Source organism: Pseudopipra pipra, chromosome W, assembly GCF_036250125.1.
Source record: "Pseudopipra pipra isolate bDixPip1 chromosome W, bDixPip1.hap1, whole genome shotgun sequence".
Classification (NCBI taxonomy): Eukaryota; Metazoa; Chordata; class Aves; order Passeriformes; family Pipridae; genus Pseudopipra; species Pseudopipra pipra.
In genome coordinates, this window is record NC_087580.1 from 16,756,687 (window position 1) to 16,776,040 (window position 19,354).

Genomic DNA, 19,354 nt, shown 5'->3' on the forward strand with positions numbered 1-19,354 from the left:
CACCACCTCCGGCGCCCCAGCAAACAACGAGATCGAGAGACCCGCGCCGGCGGAAGCAGCAGCGGGACCCCAGCGGGAACCACTCAGAAGGCAGGAAGGACCCGGAATCGAAAGAGGCACCGGGAAAAACAAAGACAAGCAGAGCAGGAGGTATGCAAAAACCGGGGCTATGGAGCGTGAGCGGAGAAGAGGATCCCACAGAATCCCTGGGGGGCTCCGGGAAAGGTCCGAGGGAGGAAAGAGCCCAAGCGGGACCGTCGGCGAAGGAGGGAGCGAGCGGAAGCCCAGCGGCAGCAGCACGAGAGAAACCCAGGAACAGAGGGACCCGAGAGACAAACGGAGTGGGGCAGACACAAAGCTGCCGACTTCAGCAGTAGTCGAGGCAGCAAAAACCCCCTTCCTTGACTTTTTTCCTTTTTCTTTGCAGCCTAAACTAAGAACTGGTCTTTTTTTAGAAACCCTTTTGTTTATTAATCTTACTGTTTCAGTTTAACAGTGTGAGTAAGGCGAACAAAACGCTACCAATGGAGAGATTGTCCCCCTGCGCAAAAACAAAGAAAGAAAAAAAAAAAGGGAAAAGCGAAGGAAAGCAAAGACCCTTTGCTGAATGAAGATACCCTTCCATAGCTAATAGCCAAAATTGTTTTTAAATGTATGCATAGCTGTATTTTTGAAAATTTTAAAGTTCTCACAATAACAATTTTCCTTAAGTCCAAAAGCCAAATTAACGCAGAAAGACATATATTTGCCTTAAAAATAGAAGAAGTATATATTTTATCCTTGAACTATAGGAATGTTCATATGTATTTGAAATTTAAATTAAACATGAAGTAAAATATGCTTATGTTTTTACAGGTTATACTATCATAAAAAACAGAAAACATATATTACTAATCTAAGGGTGAGAAACAAAAAACGCCAATTTCTCAGTTCATAACCAAAAGACACTGTAAAATGAAACCCAAAAGTATGTTTGTATGATGTGTGTTCGATGGCCATCGAGTATGAATGTGTGAATGTACGCATGCGTGCGAAAATACAATAATTAATATGTTCTGATTTATACACAAATGCACATTACCTCACACATGCACAAACACCCTTAGATAAAGAACAGAAAACATATCATCCTGAGTTGAATAGAATTTCATTTGCAGAAATGTTTTAGGTTAAATAAAAGTTTTCAAAAACAAACACTAAAAAACACTTTCAGGTAAAAGTCAGGAGCACACGAACCCTGAAGTCATCAAGTTATTAAGTTTGGTTCAAAATCAATCGCTTATAAGTCAACAGAATCTTTAGAGAATAGCTTAAAAAAGATTTTATAAGAGTAATTTCTAATAAGAAATAATAGAAATAAGTTAAGTTGTTTAAACAAGTTTTATATTAATCCAGAGTTATTTAGTTTAGCATTGTTGGGAATTCTTCCTTCTTGCATTTTGTTCCTTGTTTACTTTTCTATATCCAAAAGTATCTAATAGTCTTTTTGATTGGTTTAATGCTTTTAATGTTAGTGCTAAGTTTAAGAAAATAATTTATGTAGCAATATGCAGAATGCCTTAAAACAGCTATGATTCCTTCACATGCCTTTATAATGCCAAACCTTGTGGCCCAAACTATTCTGACACACAATGCCTTTACATAATCATACTTTCCATCTCAGGTATATAAAAGGCTGTACATTGCCTTGAAAAAGGAGCTTCCATGTTAAAATTAATTTCACTTGTGGTATGAAAAGTAAGACTGCAATATTTCTTGTTAGATCCATTTAAGAATACATTTGCTTCTAAAATGCAGCTATAGAATTTGTTATTACCTCACTCTGAACCGATAGATCAAAGCATTGATAGTTGCAGAAAAAAATAGTAATCAAAACTTAGATTACATGTTTAGTTAGCATGATAAATTTAATAGTCTAGTTAAAGAAAACATTTATGGTAATATTTGTATTCCCTTGTATTTTGCCTTGCATTAGCAAACGTTTGATCAAAGTTTTTTCCAAGTTTTTTTGTTTTTTAGAAAAATAAAAAAAAAAGGGGCAAAGGTGTGGGAACCCAAACCCAGCTTTCAGCAAAGGAAAACAAGGGCTGACAAAAACCTCATGATCTGAAGGAGCTGGACCCTTCTCAGAAGACCTGTTAAAGTTCTACCTCATGGATCAAGCTTGGCTCCAGCAGAAATCAGAAAGGACTTTTGAGATGATTGTATCAAACCATGTCTAAACCCCTGTAATCCCTCTGTCCCCCATGTAATCCTACTAGAAGAAAAATTAACTATTTGGAAATTGCAGTAAAAATTTGTGTAACTCCCCAATTAACATAGGTTGGCCCCTTCATTAACATACAGCCCCAGATGCCTTTACAATAGTGTTCTCGTGTTCAATAAACTATTCCAGTTCCCCATACTGGGAACGTGTCTAACTTTTATTTTTCAGACCGCCACTCAAAAAGGGGCTAAAAGGGGGCTGCGACCTGCACTGAGCTGAGCCACCTCACTGCGGTTTGTCCAGTGAAGTCTCCCTTTTATTGCAATAAAAGTTTATTTTTTTTCGTCGGCTCCTCGATCTCCTGGCTATTTCTGTGTTTCCCACTGGCTGGAATTTCAGACGACCACAATCCCATGGTCTCTACAGCCCCGGCTGTCCCGCACCTTCCCATCTCCAACAAGGTCTTTGCTGTGTGTTAGGAAGAGGTGGAGCAGCACAGCATTCCTTTGGCTTGTCAGAGGCTCCAGCCCCCTGGGCCAGGAAGTTGTCGTCACCGCTTTCTGGGAACCTGCTGGACTCTTGGTGCTTGGCTGTGTTGCTTCTCCAGCTCCCGCCAGGGCAGTTGAAGTCTCCACGAGAAGCAGGGACTGTGACCTGGAGGTTGCTTCAAGCTGCCTGTAGAGGTCTCCTGCCCATCTTGCTCCTGCTCAGGAGGCCTGGAGCAAACCCCCACAGCAGTGTGCCCATTCCCAGCCTGCCCGCCCTTTGATCCTGACCCATCAACTCCTGAGTGGCTCGCCATCCCCCCCAAGACAGAGGTCGAGACCTTCCGAGTGTCACCTCCCCGAGATCTACGGATGTCGTCTCCCTGGGCTCCTGTGAGGCCCCGCATGTGGTTGCCAGCGCATTCTTCCCTCTCCCTTATGGGCCCTGTCCAATGCAGCCCCAGGGCAGCCCGGAGGAGCCCTGTCTGGGGCTGCGCTGGGGTGACCGGGGACACGGTGGGCTCACTGGGAGCAGCCTTCCAAAGCCCCAGAGCGGCAGGATGGTGCCCAGGCTCTGCTCAGGGCTGCTTTGGGCGTGGGGCCGTCTGCGCGAGTCCTGCACGGGACCCATGTGTCCTGGCTGCCACGCCAAAGGGCTGCTTCCCCAGGCGAAGGGGACAGGGGAGTGACCCTGCGTGAGAGCCTGCACCTCTGGCAGTGACTCAGGCCTGGGGTGCCCTTTGGGTGCCCTTGGTGCCCTTTGGGCCTTGCTGGATCTGCTTGCTGCCATTTGCTGGGGCCACCCTGCACTCCCTCCCCATTCCAGGCAGACACAGGCAGGTGTTGGAATAAAATCTTTTCTTCCGTAACCAGAAGAAAACTGTTAACTATATCTACGGAACGGCGGAGGGGGTCAGACAGAAATGCACACAAATCAACAGGATTGGCAAAAATGTCCGCTTTATTAGAGGACAGACAGCTCATATGCTGCCTGCGACACACAGACATGTGGTTCTTCCCCAGGTTACATTGGATACATAAGGAAAACATACTGTGGTGTACAGTACTAATTGGATATCAGCAGGTGTCCATAAGCCTTGTTTTCCTGCCAGAACAACTCCTCCTTCACCTTGGCACAAGGCCTGCGCCATATTAGTGGCGCAGTATTTTTTACTCTCTGCACCCAGCCATGCCAAGGGGAAGGTCTCAGAAATGCAACTGAAATTGTTCACACAATTTCTGTCCACCGACATCTACGTCTACATCTATCTCTACATCTTCCCTACATCTCTATCTACATCTTCCCCACATAAACACCCTCCCTCCCTCCCGCTGGGATAGATCCCCAAACGATCTATCCCTCCAACTGGCATAGATCCCCAAACGATCTATGCCTCAACCTGGGATAGGTCCCCAAACGACCTATCCCTCAAACAGGGATAGGTCCCCAAACGACCTATCCCTTTAACAGGCCTAAGCCAATCTTCCTGCCCCAGCCCCGGCTGCGGGAGCCTTGATCTTGATGGCAGGCCCTGGCTCAGAGCCCCCCTTCCTCTTCGCCCCCCGCCTTTCCAGCTTGGCGTCTCCACTGTTCGTGGGCGCGGGGACGCTGCTGCCACCATCCTGGCTGGTCCCTGCAGCCCCCGGGGAGGAAGCCAAGTGCCCCTGAGTCCCCTGCGGCAGGACCTTCCCACTCAGCAGAGCGCGGCTGGTTGGAGTCACCCCAGGCTCCCTGGTGGCTTGGAGCTGGGGTGCGGCTGAGGGGCTGGCGGTGGTGTGCCTGGGCGGGGAGGTGTCCTCCTCCATGGCGACATCGCTGGCCAGCGAGAGGTCGCAGCCTCAGGGGGCGTCCTCCTCCACGGAGACGTCGCTGGCCAGCGAGAGGTCACAGCCGCGGGCGGTGTCCTCCTCCATGGGGACGTCGGTGGCCAGTGAGAGGTCGCAGCCGCGGGGGGCGTCCTCCTCCATGGAGACGTCACTGGCCAGGCTGATGTTAAGTGCCGGGGTGACGTCCACATCCATGGGGGTGCTCCCGTCTGGGGGGTTGCCACTGCCCAGGGGTGTCCCGGAGGGGTTGGCTGAACTGGCAGGGCTGCGCTGGCTGTGCCGCGCTGCTGGGACCGGGGCCACTGCTCTCCCCTGATGGTGGTAGGGCTGCAGTTGACCCTGGGGGGCACGTTGGTCTGCCCCAGCCAGGGGCTTCCCACTGCCCTGGGGCCCCCCCCGGGCAGTGTTGGATGTTACAGCAACGCCAGGGCTGCTTGCCAGTGGGGCTGGTGGAGGCAGGTTGGCTGAGCCTGTGAGAAAGAGCAAAGCCTGGAAGTCACATCCCGAGCTGGGGCCGTCAGGCGCTGAGAGGACTGAGGAGGAGGAGGAGGAGGGCGAGGTGCAGAGGAGGAAGGGCTGTGAATGTCCCCACCGTGCACTGCGGGGCTTTCGGGGTCAGGCTCTGTCCTCACCTTTGGTGCCGGAGCTTTGGGGGGAGCAGAAGAGCTGCACGAGCCGGGTCAGGGCTGATCTCCAGCTCACAGAGCGGCGCCACAGAGCTGACAGGGCCATGGTCCGTCACGCTCGGTGGCCGGTCGCTTCTGTTGACTGGACACAGGTCTGGATGCTCCTCTTGGAGCGTCTCCAGGGATGGAATGTCGGGCCTCCCATTGTGTCATAGAGACAGCAGTAATGCTGGGGCTTCCCTGAGGTGCTGTTCAAGGCACGAACCCCACTCTGACACGAACAAGTGCCAGAGCAGAATTACCGTTTATTCAAACTGCCCAGGTTTAAATACCACGCCTGAACATGTCACGTGACCCTCTAACCAATGACAATCAAATATTGTCTGAGAACCCGGGAGACCACAACTCCCATGGTTCATTGCTACATTCTTCCTGCCACATCTCCCTCCTCTTTTTATTAACAAGTTGAGAAACACTATGTTTTTAACATTCTTATTAGAACCAATCTTATTTCAACTAATTATAAAAAACAGGGCCTATCGTCACAAGGCCTTTATTGAACTGTTGACAACTTTATTGGTTCGTGCAATATTCAAGCAATCTCAAATTACCCAGGGTTTGTAGGTGTGGATAACCTTTTATCTGAGGGTGACTTTGTGTAATGGCATCATCTTTATTTAAAAGGGAAATGCGTTGGGTTGTAGATGTTGTGTCTGAGGTGGTGTTGTCTGAAGTAGTGTTTAAGATGTCTTGCTATAAAGTGTACTTGCTTTCACACACACATACATGCTTCCACTCAACTTTCTCATTCATACTCCGGTGGCCACCGTTTCATTCTCTCCTTACACATGCACTCTTAAACCCTTTATTGTGTTTGACTCATGGAGTTTTGGTTCTGTATTGGTTACTGTTTATGTGTTTCTTTTGGTTCTGCATTGGTTACTGTTTATATGTTTCTTTTGGTTCTGTTGTATCATTTACTGCTTCTTTGTGATTCTCCCTGTTTTAAGGAAATGTTAATGTAGATTTACACACATAGGGAACAGACCCATATCTCTTTTCCCCCTTTTTTTTTTTTTTTTTCTCCCCACTGTGTGATGTGTTTACTATTGTTGGTCGTGTTTCTTCTAATCCAAATCCTTCACTTATTTCTTCTGGTGGTTGCTCCTGTTGTGGTGGAGGGCTAATATAAGGCCTGACACATCTAGAAGGGACCCATTGTAATTTGGTACCCTTGGATACACAGGCATATCCCCTTCCCCATGTTATGAGATCTACTGGTCCTGACCATTGCCCAGATATTAGATCTTTGATCATAACTGGTGGTTTGGAAGATGAAAGTATTTGAGTTTTCTGTTGGCGTTCATACTTGCTATGGTCTGTATCATCACAGTTTAAGAAATTTAGAACATATGACGCTTTCCGTAAGCGTTCCTGGGGGCTATGTACCGACTCCCCTCTTTTTTGTCTTTGAAGCATTTCTTTTAGTGTACGGTGAGCTCTTTCTACAATCGCTTGTCCTGTGGGTGAATGCGGTATACCTATGGAATGGAGTATTCCCCAATCTGTGAGAAATGTTTTGATTTTTTCAGAACAATAAGCAGGGCCATTGCCGGTTTTTATGGTTTTTGGAATTCCTAGGATTGCGAAACAACTGAGCCAGTGTCTGATAACGTCTTTGGCTTTTTCTCCCGTGTGTGCTGTTGCATTAATGTATCTGGAATACATGTCTACTGTAACATGGACATATTTTAGTTTACCGAATTCAGCTATATGTGTAAGGTCTGTCTGCCAGATTTCATTGGCTGTTATGCCCCTGGGATTAACCCCTTCCTTAGCTGGCATGGGGGTAATTCGCTGGCAGTCAGAGCATGACATAATTATGTCTCTGGTCTGGTTTATTGTAATTTGGAATTGTCTCTTTAATGAACGTGCATTTTGGTGGAAGAACTGGTGTGAGACTTTAGCCTGTTCCAGAATTTTGGGAACTGTAGTTGCCATAGCAGTTGCATCAGCTTTTTGATTGCCCTCTGCTATGGGTCCTGGAAGTTCTGTGTGTGACCGAGTGTGCATTATGTAAAAATCAAATTTTCTGTGGTTGATAAGAAACCATATGGTACGAATTTCTGTAAATAAGTGAGGATTAGTGACATCTCGAAGGAAGGAGGCTTCGAGACGTGAGACCAACCCTGCTGCATAGTGAGAATCTGTGACAACATTCATAGGTTGATCATGGAACAATTCAAATGCCATGCGGATAGCTGCTAGTTCTAAAACCTGTACAGAACCTTGGTCCAAGGTTTGTACCTTATTGTCCCATTGTCCTGTGGCAGGGTTCTTCCATGTCACGATGGCTTTTTTCGATCGTCCAGATGCATCAGTGAAGACTGTGACTCCATTTACTGGTCGTAGTTTGCAGCGACGCGTGGCCATCAGGGGTAGATTTCCTATTTCCGCCCAGAGTTTATGTTTCGGGAAGTGAATGGAAATATTACCGTGGAAGTCCGCTAATGCAGTCTGAAACCCAGCGTCCTCTGCAAGAAGCCAGTCTAAGTTGTCTTTTGTGGCTGGAATGTAGATCGTCTCAGGATCCCTTCCATCCATCTCCTGCAGATGTCCTCTACCTTTCATAATGAGCTTAGCAAGCATGTCATTAACGGTCCAAACAGTCTTAGGTGGAGAGTGGGGAAGAAATAACCATTCTAGAATTCTCAAAGGGTCAGATTCTGCCTGATCCCATTGGAAAAGGACAGCAAAAGGTTGGAACTTGCTGGATATGATGGCGAGGCGAATGTGCAGGTCAGGGGGTTGTCGTCTGCTTTGCCTGTTTTCGACAGCTTGGGAGCATACTTCCAGAGCTTGTTTTGCTTCTGGGGTTAGGGATCGAATAGATGTGAGAGTTGGGTCGCCTTTAAGTAGCTCGAAGAGGGGGTGCAATTCCTCTGTTGTGATGCCCAAGACAGGCCTCAGCCAGTTAATGGCTCCTAAAAGCCCTTGCAAATCATTCAGGGTCATAGTGTCCGTTACTTTGAAAGTCACTGGTTGTGGCATGATTTCCTGTTGAGTGATCCTCCATCCGAGGTAGGTCCAAGGTTGGGTGCGTTGAATTTTTTCTGGGGCAAGCTGCAGACCTGCTTTTTGGATGGCGTCAGTTAAGGCAGTCAAGGTGGATTGTAGTTCAGTCCCGTGTTTTGCTGCTATCAGGATGTTTGATATTCCTGTCTTTGCCTCCCATTCTAATTGTTCAATTTGGGTATAGGTCAATTTATGCATGTTTGTGTTTTGAGTAGATCTAGAGGTGTGTATTGCTGTATGTTGCAACTTTGTGGAGCATCTTTGGGCTTGTGTTGTATGAAGGTTTTGTTTGTTTTGCTTTCTCAAGGCTCTTGCAGTGACTGTGTATAAAGAGTTATGTGTTTCTGCAGTTGAAATTGTAACTGGTTGTTTGTTTGCTACTTGTTTAAGTTTGGCTTTCCATGTTGTGTATGGCATCTTGTCTAACAGCATTTTAAAATAGTGAGAAGTAAATACTTGATTTGGGGCCCCTCTTATTATTATTCTTACCCTCTGTAACACAAAAGAACTTTTTATAATAGCAGATCATCTGTCAATTAGTAAAGTTGCCCTTCTGTGACTTAGAAAATTAAACATGGTAGTTGATAGCTGTATGTCTGCTGTGTTTTGCAATGCTACCTCTAGGTTGTTGGTTCTGTCAGGAGGTGGATGGTGTTGTCCCAGCTGAAATTCTCGCAGTACAAAACCAACCACTGTCATTGCCAGCAACGCCGTCAGTACACGTGCTGTCCACTTCAACGTTGGTAGCTTTGACTTTGCTGATGGTCTGGGCTTGGGTAGGCAGATGTTCTGTGTGCTTTCCCAGTCTACATCTTCTTCCTCGAGCTGAAGTAGTAGCCGTAGCCATGTTTGCTGTTCTTCCTCTTTTGCAGGATTCAAAACTGCTTGTCCTTTTTCTGGTTCTCTTGTCTCACTGAATTCAGTTTGCCACAGCTCAGCTAAGTTTTCTAGGGAGTCAATATCTCTTCTTCCTCCTCCATCAGGCCATCTTCGGCATAGAAGCTGTTCTGAGGCTGGTGAGGGCTGTGGGTTGGTTTCTGGGTAGGAGAGCCACAGTGATGCTTTAACTGTTGTGCATTTGTTGTGAGTTGGTTGAACTGGTGGTGACGGAAGAGGCACTTTCACTTCCGCCTCACGGCCGGAGTAAGCTTGCTGCGTCCATGTTGCTGCGTGGTTGTTCTGCAGCGGTCTCATGGCCGCTGCGCAGCCAAAGGGTGTTAGTGGAGCGCCCTGGCTAAAGGGAGCTAGCAGATTCTCTTCTGTGTCCTCTATAGACTCGCTGTCTATTTGTCCGTCACAGTCATCCTCCCCCCTTCCCGGCGAAATGCCTGAACCTGGGGGTGGCGGCTTCACTTCCGGCACACGGCAGGGGCAACATGGCGGTGCCTCTGGTGCCACTCTCCTTCTGCACATTGACTGTGCAACCACCGTGTAGCGGTCGCCCCGTAACGGTCCAGGGGTCGGCGCTGCTCTGTAATGGTCCTCGGCTCCAACAGCACTGCTTGCTGCTCTGTATGGCATGGTCTCAGCTGCAGCCATGGGCGCTGGCATAAAGCCAGCATCCCCCCCGGCTGCCATGCTCATGCTGCCAGCCCCCAAGCCATGCTCCTTCACACCACACGCTGCCACTGCACTGTTCCCCCCAAGGGCTCCCCCTCCCCCCCATCCCCCCTGACCAACGTGCATTCCCCCCCTGCCCCACTCGGTCGGTGGGGGGGCTGGGGTTGAAGGGGGGGGGTTGAGGGGAAAGGAGTGAAGGGGGGGGAAGTCCACTCTCCCGGGTGCATTTGCTTTTCTGTAGTGCTTATTCAAGGCTATCATAATGTCTTTCCATGTAGCCAAATTCTTGAGGGCGTCTGTTTTTCCCTCACTGGCTTTTTCAATAATTTTGTTCCCTATTTTCCTCCAAGATGACACTTGACAAGGTCCAGTCAGAGGTAATGCAGGTTCAGGCAACGAAATCCAATATAACAAGTCCCATAACTTACTTTCTTCTATGGTTGTTCTTGTAAAAGTTGAGAGACAGCTTCTGCTGTTTGTTTGATTTTTGGAGTAATTCCCTCCTGACGGGTAAACCACCCTCCCATATTCGCCAATTTTTGGTTACCTCTGTGCGGAAGCTCTATTGTCCTTTCTTCTGGTCCTTTTTTCTTCCTTTTTTGTTCCTTTTTGCAGAGGTAACCCAGCGCGCTGAATTCTTTCTTTTCTTCCTTTTGGTTTTGGCGATATGGACACCCCCGGACAGGTTCCCCAGAGCTTCTGCTCCTGGTTGCCGGTAACCTGCTGAAGACCCTGTTCGGGCTCCATTTGAGGTGCTGTTCAAGGCACGAACCCCACTCTGACACGAACAAGTGCCAGAGCAGAAATACCATTTATTCAAACTGCCCAGGTTTAAATACCACGCCTGAACATGTCACGTGACCCTCTAACCAAAGACAATCAAATATTGTCTGAGAACCCGGGAGACCACAACTCCCATGGTTCATTGCTACATTCTTCCTGCCACACTTCCCTTCTTCTGCCCCACCCCCAACAGCTTTGCCAGCTCTTCCTGGCCAGAGGAAGGCTTAACCAAAGAGCTCGAATCACATAACATCCTGCCTTGGAAGGGACCCACAAGGGTCGCCCAGTCCAACTCCTGGCCCTGTGCAGGACAGCACAGCCATCCCACCGTGTGCCTGAGAGCGTTGTCCAAACGCTCCTTGAGCTCTGGCAGCCTTGGGGCCGTGACCACTGCCCTGGGCAGCCCGTTCCAGTGCCCGACCACCCTCCGGGGAAAGCACCAGGGCAGTTGAAGTCTCCACGAGAAGCAGGGACTGTGACCTGGAGGCTGCTTCAAGCTGCCTGTAGAGGTCTCCTGCCCATCTTGCTCCTGCTCAGGAGGCCTGGAGCAAACCCCCACAGCAGTGTGCCCATTCCCAGCCTGCCCGCCCTTTGATCCTGACCCATCAACTCCTGAGTGGCTCGCCATCCCCCCCAAGACAGAGGTCGAGACCTTCCGAGTGTCACCTCCCCGAGATCTACGGATGTCGTCTCCCTGGGCTCCTGTGAGGCCCCGCATGTGGTTGCCAGCGCATTCTTCCCTCTCCCTTATGGGCCCTGTCCAATGCAGCCCCAGGGCAGCCCGGAGGAGCCCTGTCTGAGGCTGCGCTGGGGTGACCGGGGACACGGTGGGCTCACTGGGAGCAGCCTTCCAAAGCCCCAGAGCGGCAGGATGGTGCCCAGGCTCTGCTCAGGGCTGCTTTGGGCGTGGGGCCGTCTGCGCGAGTCCTGCACGGGACCCATGTGTCCTGGCTGCCACGCCAAAGGGCTGCTTCCCCAGGCGAAGGGGACAGGGCAGTGACCCTGCGTGAGAGCCTGCACCTCTGGCAGTGACTCAGGCCTGGGGTGCCCTTTGGGTGCCCTTGGTGCCCTTTGGGCCTTGCTGGATCTGCTTGCTGCCATTTGCTGGGGCCACCCTGCACTCCCTCCCCATTCCAGGCAGACACAGGCAGGTGTTGGAATAAAATCTTTTCTTCCGTAACCAGAAGGAAACTGTTAACTATATCTACGGAACGGCGGAGGGGGTCAGACAGAAATGCACACAAATCAACAGGATTGGCAAAAATGTCCACTTTATTAGAGGACAGACAGCTCATATGCTGCCTGCGACACACAGACATGTGGTTCTTCCCCAGGTTACATTGGATACATAAGGCAAACATACTGTGGTGTACAGTACTAATTGGATATCAGCAGGTGTCCATAAGCCTTGTTTTCCTGCCAGAACAACTCCTCCTTTACCTTGGCACAAGGCCTGCAGCCATAGAAGTGGTGCAGTATTTTTTTACTCTCTGCACCCAGCCATGCCAAGGGGAAGGTCTCAGAAATGCAACTGAAATTGTTCACACAATTTCTGTCCACCGACATCTACGTCTACATCTATCTCTACATCTTCCCTACATCTCTATCTACATCTTCCCCACATAAACACCCTCCCTCCCTCCCGCTGGGATAGATCCCCAAACGATCTATCCCTCCAACTGGCATAGATCCCCAAACGATCTATGCCTCAACCTGGGATAGGTCCCCAAACGACCTATCCCTCAAACAGGGATAGGTCCCCAAACGACCTATCCCTTTAACAGGCCTAAGCCAATCTTCCTGCCCCAGCCCCGGCTGCGGGAGCCTTGATCTTGATGGCAGGCCCTGGCTCAGAGCCCCCCTTCCTCTTCGCCCCGCGCCTTTCCAGCTTGGTGTCTCCGCGGTCCGTGGGCGCGGGGACGCTGCTGCCACCATCCTGGCTGGTCCCTGCAGCCCCCGGGGAGGAAGCCAAGTGCCCCTGAGTCCCCTGCGGCAGGACCTTCCCACTCAGCAGAGCGCGGCTGGTTGGAGTCACCCCAGGCTCCCTGGTGGCTTGGAGCTGGGGTGCGGCTGAGTGGCTGGCGGTGGTGTGCCTGGGCGGGGAGGTGTCCTCCTCCATGGCGACATCGCTGGCCAGCGAGAGGTCGCAGCCTCGGGGGGCGTCCTCCTCCACGGAGACGTCGCTGGCCAGCGAGAGGTCACAGCCGCGGGCGGTGTCCTCCTCCATGGGGACGTCGCTGGCCAGCGAGAGGTCGCAGCCGCGGGCGGTGTCCTCCTCCATGGAGACGTCACTGGCCAGGCTGATGTTAAGTGCCGGGGTGACGTCCACATCCATGGGGGTGCTCCCGTCTGGGGGGCTGCCACTGCCCAGGGGTGTCCCGGAGGGGTTGGCTGAGCTGGCAGGGCTGCGCTGGCTGTGCCGCGCTGCTGGGACCGGGGCCACTGCTCTCCCCTGATGGTGGTAGGGCTGCAGTTGACCCTGGGGGGCACGTTGGTCTGCCCCAGCCAGGGGCTTCCCACTGCCCTGGGGCCCCCCCCGGGCATTGTTGGATGGAACAGGAACGCCAGGGCTGCTTGCCAGTGGGGCTGGTGGAGGCAGGTTGGCTGAGCCTGTGAGAAAGAGCAAAGCCTGGAAGTCACATCCCGAGCTGGGGCCATCAGGCGCTGAGAGGACTGAGGAGGAGGAGGAGGAGGGCGAGGTGCAGGGGAGGAAGGGCTGTGAATGTCCCCACCGTGCACTGCGGGGCTTTCGGGGTCAGGCTCTGTCCTCACCTTTGGTGCCGGAGCTTTGGGGGGAGCGGAAGAGCTGCACGAGCCGGGTCAGGGCTGATCTCCAGCTCACAGAGCGGCGCCACAGAGCTGACAGGGCCATGGTCCGTCACGCTCGGTGGCCGGTCGCTTCTGTTGACTGGACACAGGTGTGGATGCTCCTCTTGGAGCGTCTCCAGGGATGGAATGTCGGGCCTCCCATTGTGTCATAGAGACAGCAGTAATGCTGGGGCTTCCCTTCTTCTGCCCCACCCCCAACAGCTTTGCCAGCTCTTCCTGGCCAGAGGAAGCCTTAACCAAAGAGCTCGAATCACATAACATCCTGCCTTGGAAGGGACCCACAAGGGTCGCCCAGTCCAACTCCTGGCCCTGTGCAGGACAGCACAGTCATCCCACCGTGTGCCTGAGAGCGTTGTCCAAACGCTCCTTGAGCTCTGGCAGCCTTGGGGCCGTGACCACTGCCCTGGGCAGCCCGTTCCAGTGCCTGACCACCCTCCGGGGAAAGCACCTTTTCCTAATGTCCAACCTAAGCCTCCGCTGACACAGCTCCGGCCGTTCCCTCGGCTCCTGTCCCTGGTCCCACAGAGCAGAAATGGTCGCTGCCCCTTGGCAGGAAGCTGCAGCCCCCCAGGAGATCTGACCTCAGTCTCCTCTTCTCCAGGCTCAACAGCCCCAGTGACCTCAGACCTCAAGTGCAAGGTCCTGCACCTGGCTCAGGGCTTGGCTGGTGCCACCTGGCACAACATCAGCTTGCAAATTTTGCAACACAACAGGGAGGACCAAGAAGGCTTTGGCTAAGAGAGACTGTTTCCAAGGGACTGGAGCGACAGACCAAGGGGCAATGGCTTGGCGCTGGCAGAGGGCAGGCTTAGATGGCATATGGGAAAGAAAGCCTTCCCGGGGAGAGTGGTGGGGCCCTGGCACAGGTTGTCCAGAGAAGCTGTGGCTGCCCCATCCCTGGAATTGTTCAGGGCCAGGTTGGACGCGGCTTGGAGCAAGCTGGTTGTCATGGTTTGAGATAGTCCCCAAATCCAATTCCCTAGGTCCATCCCCCCTCCCACATCTCAACCCAATGTGAGATGGGTTTTTCCAGACAGAACATGCCAGACTCAAAGTGGGGGAAAAGGGAATATATTACAATGACTGTACATATAAATACCATATCACATTATACACACGATCACAACTATCTCTACTATGACATATAGTATTTACAATGGATCAGATCTCTTCTCCCCTCCGAATAAAAGTCTAGGAGGGAAAGAAGGATAGATCCCTTCCAGTCTCTGAGCAGCAGCATCTTCTGAGGCAGCAGTCTGTCTGTCTTCTCCACATGCAGCAGCTGATAGCTGGCTTTCTGCCAGCACTCAACGAGGGAGATATCCAACCTCCCTCGGCCCCATCGCCTCAACTGAGGGTTCTTCCGTGGGCTTCGTAACCCCAGACAAGGTCGTTTCACCACGTCATATCACGAAGACACAGGGGGGTCTTCGTGACAGTCTGGTATCTTTTGCAGGGCCTCTGTGCCCTGTCTCTCAGGCTGCCACCGTGGCAGCAGTGCGAGGGGGGGAGCCAAGGTCACTCCCCCCTGCATTCCATCTGGCCGTCCCGGTCCAGCTCCAGGACGTCTCTGAGCTTCTCAGCTCCTCTCTCTCTCTCTCTCTAGTGCTGCTGTCCTCCAAGGCTCCTCTAAAATAGGAGTCCGTCTACTCCTCCTTTCTCGGAGGTCTCAAAGGAGTTTGAGGGGCTGGTACAGTCTTACCCCAAACTCTCTCTCTCTGCTGCTGGCTCTCTTTCTCCTCCCTTTCCAGAAGTCTTCTCTCCGGCGCTGCATGTTGTTTCTGCTGCTCCTTCAGTTCAGGTCTTATCAGTCCTGGCTCTCTGCCACCGTTTCTCTGGTCAGCGTCAGTTGCTGCTCTGTGCCCATGGAGAAAAGCATCTTCCGGCATAACTACAGGCACCTAGCCCAGCTTATGCTGTTCCAGGTCCCTGCAGCCCCCCAGCCGGGGCTGGGAGGGGGCCAGAGGCCCCAAGGGGCACAGAGCCCCTACCTCGTGGATCACAACATGGCCACCTCTCCTACTACAACCCAAACTACAACTCATCTCTTCCGGTCTGGTTGTGATATGTTTACATTTCTGCAGGAGCGCCCATTGGACAGAACTTCAAAACTTCCAAGGGTTTCCACCCCTTGGGGTCTACCACTTTTTCTCAGCCCTCTGGGGGAAAACAAGGTTCAAACCACGACACTGGTCTAGCGGAAGGTGTCCCTGCCCGTGGCAGAGGGGTGGTTGGAAGCAGATGAGCTTTCAGGTCCCTTCCTTCCAACACCAACTGCTCTAGGAGTCTAGGAGTCTTGAAAAACAGGAGACTTCTGCAGAAGCCAGGAGGTGAATAAAAACATTTGCCACTTAAACACAAAGTCTTGTTACCAAGGGGCATCACCCGATTCTGGGGACTACTCTCATGACTTCTCACCACTGGAAGCTGACATTGCTGAAAGCCATAGAAATTGACCTAAAATTGACCAAACAATCCGACAAAAGCTCCCTGATGGAAGGATCCTGGAGCAAGCATATCATCCTGGAGGCAATGACAGGGCAATTTCTGCCCCTCTGCCGTAAACCTGTCAGTTCTGGCCCTACCCTGGAGAGGTTTTTTTCGGCTCTCCATTCCATGGGAAGACAAGTGCGGACAAGAAGAACAGGGTTCTGTCCGCTCGGGGTCAAAGGCGCTTTATAGGTCTGTGCTGTGATCTGTTGGAGTTGAGCTCCTGTCTAGAAAACGAGGGCTTTCGGGACTGCTCAGCATCTGGCTCCTCCCGTGGAATCAGATGTTCCAAGCAGGGAAGGGGATGTCCAAGAGGGGTTCTGCCCACTTGAACTTCTGAACTTGTGGAGCTCTCCTGGCGCTTCTGGGCGTAGTGATTCCGTGGATGTCAATTGGCTGTTCTGGAGAAAAGCTGGGGATTAAAAGAAGTAGTGAGAGAACCAGACTGAAAATGGGTGAAGGTGTTGCAGGAAGTGAGGCTGGGCAGCAAGAGCAGTGAGTGAGGGGAAAAAAGGGATTTCAGGCAAGAAGGAAGAAGATCCCTGAAGAGGCTCAAGGCCTACTAGAAGAAAAATTAACTATTTGGAAATTGCAGTAAAAATTTGTGTAACTCCCCAATTAACATAGGTTGTCCCCTTCATTAACATACAACCCCAGATGCCTTTAAAATAGTGTTCTCGTGTTCAATAAACTATTCCAGTTCCCCATACTGGGATCGTGTCTAGCTTTTATTTTTCAGACCGCCACTCAAAGGGGCTAAAAGGGGGCTGCGACCTGCACTGAGCTGAGCCACCTCACTGAGGTTTGTCCAGTGAAGTCTCCCTTTTATTGCAATAAAAGTTTATTTTTTTTTCGTCGGCTCCTCAATCTCCTGGCTATTTCTGTGTTTCCCACTGGCTGGAATTTCAGACGACCACAATCCCATGGTCCCTACAGCCCCGGCTGTCCCGGACCTTCCCGTCTCCAACAAACCTCAGCAGCTGCTCCCCGGGACGGGCCCCAGCCCCTGAGCGGAGCGCACAAGCACACTGCAGCCCGACACACGCTGCCCGGAGAGAGCCGTGTGAGACAGAACCATGGCCACCGCCGCTGCAGCCACCCCGGGCAGGGTCAGGGTGGAAGCCAGCGCCAGCGAACTGCCGCGCTGCCTCGGCAAGTTCCTGTATCGCCGCCCGCTACCGCGCTCAGCAGCAGCAGCCAAGCAGCGGCCAGAGGCGCGAGGTCAACACCCAGGAGCAGGTCCCTGAGGAAGGACCACCACCTCCGGCGCCCCAGCAAACAACGAGATCGAGAGACCCGCGCCGGCGGAAGCAGCAGCGGGACCCCAGCGGGAACCACTCAGAAGGCAGGAAGGACCCGGAATCGAAAGAGGCACCGGGAAAAACAAAGACAAGCAGAGCAGGAGGTATGCAAAAACCGGGGCTATGGAGCGTGAGCGGAGAAGAGGATCCCACAGAATCCCTGGGGGGCTCCGGGAAAGGTCCGAGGGAGGAAAGAGCCCAAGCGGGACCGTCGGCGAAGGAGGGAGCGAGCGGAAGCCCAGCGGCAGCAGCACGAGAGAAACCCAGGAACAGAGGGACCCGAGAGACAAACGGAGTGGGGCAGACACAAAGCTGCCGACTTCAGCAGTAGTCGAGGCAGCAAAAACCCCCTTCCTTGACTTTTTTCCTTTTTCTTTGCAGCCTAAACTAAGAACTGGTCTTTTTTTAGAAACCCTTTTGTTTATTAATCTAACTGTTTCAGTTTAACAGTGTGAGTAAGGCGAACAAAACGCTACCAATGGAGAGATTGTCCCCCTGCGCAAAAACAAAGAAAGAAAAAAAAAAAGGGAAAAGCGAAGGAAAGCAAAGACCCTTTGCTGAATGAAGATACCCTTCCATAGCTAATAGCCAAAATTGTTTTTAAATGTATGCATAGCTGTATTTTTGAAAATTTTAAAGTTCTCACAATAACAATTTTCCTTAAGTCCAAAAGCCAAATTAACGCAGAAAGACATATATTTGCCTTAAAAATAGAAGAAGTATATATTTTATCCTTGAACTATAGGAATGTTCATATGTATTTGAAATTTAAATTAAACATGAAGTAAAATATGCTTATGTTTTTACAGGTTATACTATCATAAAAAACAGAAAACATATATTACTAATCTAAGGGTGAGAAACAAAAAACGCCAATTTCTCAGTTCATAACCAAAAGACACTGTAAAATGAAACCCAAAAGTATGTTTGTATGATGTGTGTTCGATGGCCATCGAGTATGAATGTGTGAATGTATGCATGCGTGCGAAAATACAATAATTAATATGTTCTGATTTATACACAAATGCACATTACCTCACACATGCACAAACACCCTTAGATAAAGAACAGAAAACATATCATCCTGAGTTGAATAGAATTTCATTTGCAGAAATGTTTTAGGTTAAATAAAAGTTTTCAAAAACAAACACTAAAAAACACTTTCAGGTAAAAGTCAGGAGCACACGAACCCTGAAGTCATCAAGTTATTAAGTTTGGTTCAAAATCAATCGCTTATAAGTCAACAGAATCTTTAGAGAATAGCTTAAAAAAGATTTTATAAGAGTAATTTCTAATAAGAAATAATAGAAATAAGTTAAGTTGTTTAAACAAGTTTTATATTAATCCAGAGTTATTTAGTTTAGCATTGTTGGGAATTCTTCCTTCTTGCATTTTGTTCCTTGTTTACTTTTCTATATCCAAAAGTATCTAATAGTCTTTTTGATTGGTTTAATGCTTTTAATGTTAGTGCTAAGTTTAAGAAAATAATTTATGTAGCAATATGCAGAATGCCTTAAAACAGCTATGATTCCTTCACATGCCTTTATAATGCCAAACCTTGTGGCCCAAACTATTCTGACACACAATGCCTTTACATAATCATACTTTCCATCTCAGGTATATAAAAGGCTGTACATTGCCTTGAAAAAGGAGCTTCCATGTTAAAATTAATTTCACTTGTGGTATGAAAAGTAAGACTGCAATATTTCTTGTTAGATCCATTTAAGAATACATTTGCTTCTAAAATGCAGCTATAGAATTTGTTATTACCTCACTCTGAACCGATAGATCAAAGCATTGATAGTTGCAGAAAAAAATAGTAATCAAAACTTAGATTACATGTTTAGTTAGCATGATAAATTTAATAGTCTAGTTAAAGAAAACATTTATGGTAATATTTGTATTCCCTTGTATTTTGCCTTGCATTAGCAAACGTTTGATCAAAGTTTTTTCCAAGTTTTTTTGTTTTTTAGAAAAATAAAAAAAAAAGGGGCAAAGGTGTGGGAACCCAAACCCAGCTTTCAGCAAAGGAAAACAAGGGCTGACAAAAACCTCATGATCTGAAGGAGCTGGACCCTTCTCAGAAGACCTGTTAAAGTTCTACCTCATGGATCAAGCTTGGCTCCAGCAGAAATCAGAAAGGACTTTTGAGATGATTGTATCAAACCATGT

The 19,354-nt window shown here is 49.9% G+C and overlaps 1 protein-coding gene across 1 annotated transcript; it reads left to right on the forward strand.

Annotated features, from left to right (window-relative positions):
* Positions 1-991: 991 nt before the first annotated feature.
* LOC135404885 (uncharacterized) lies at positions 992-17,513 on the forward strand. Its single transcript, XM_064639613.1, has 2 exons — positions 992-1,018; positions 16,818-17,513. Exons 1-2 carry the CDS (start codon positions 992-994, stop codon positions 17,511-17,513), a joined length of 723 nt encoding a protein of 240 aa, XP_064495683.1.
* The last annotated feature ends 1,841 nt before the right edge of the window (positions 17,514-19,354 follow it).

What these genes read in the sequence shown, in the direction of transcription:
- LOC135404885 (XM_064639613.1), top strand. Translation starts at nt 992, where the DNA reads ATGGCCATCGAGTATGAATGTGTGAAT. An exon ending in TCGAGTATGAATGTGTGAAT is followed by an intron (nt 1,019 to 16,817) that starts GTACGCATGCGT and finishes TGGTCCCTACAG; the next exon opens with CCCCGGCTGTCCCGGACCTT.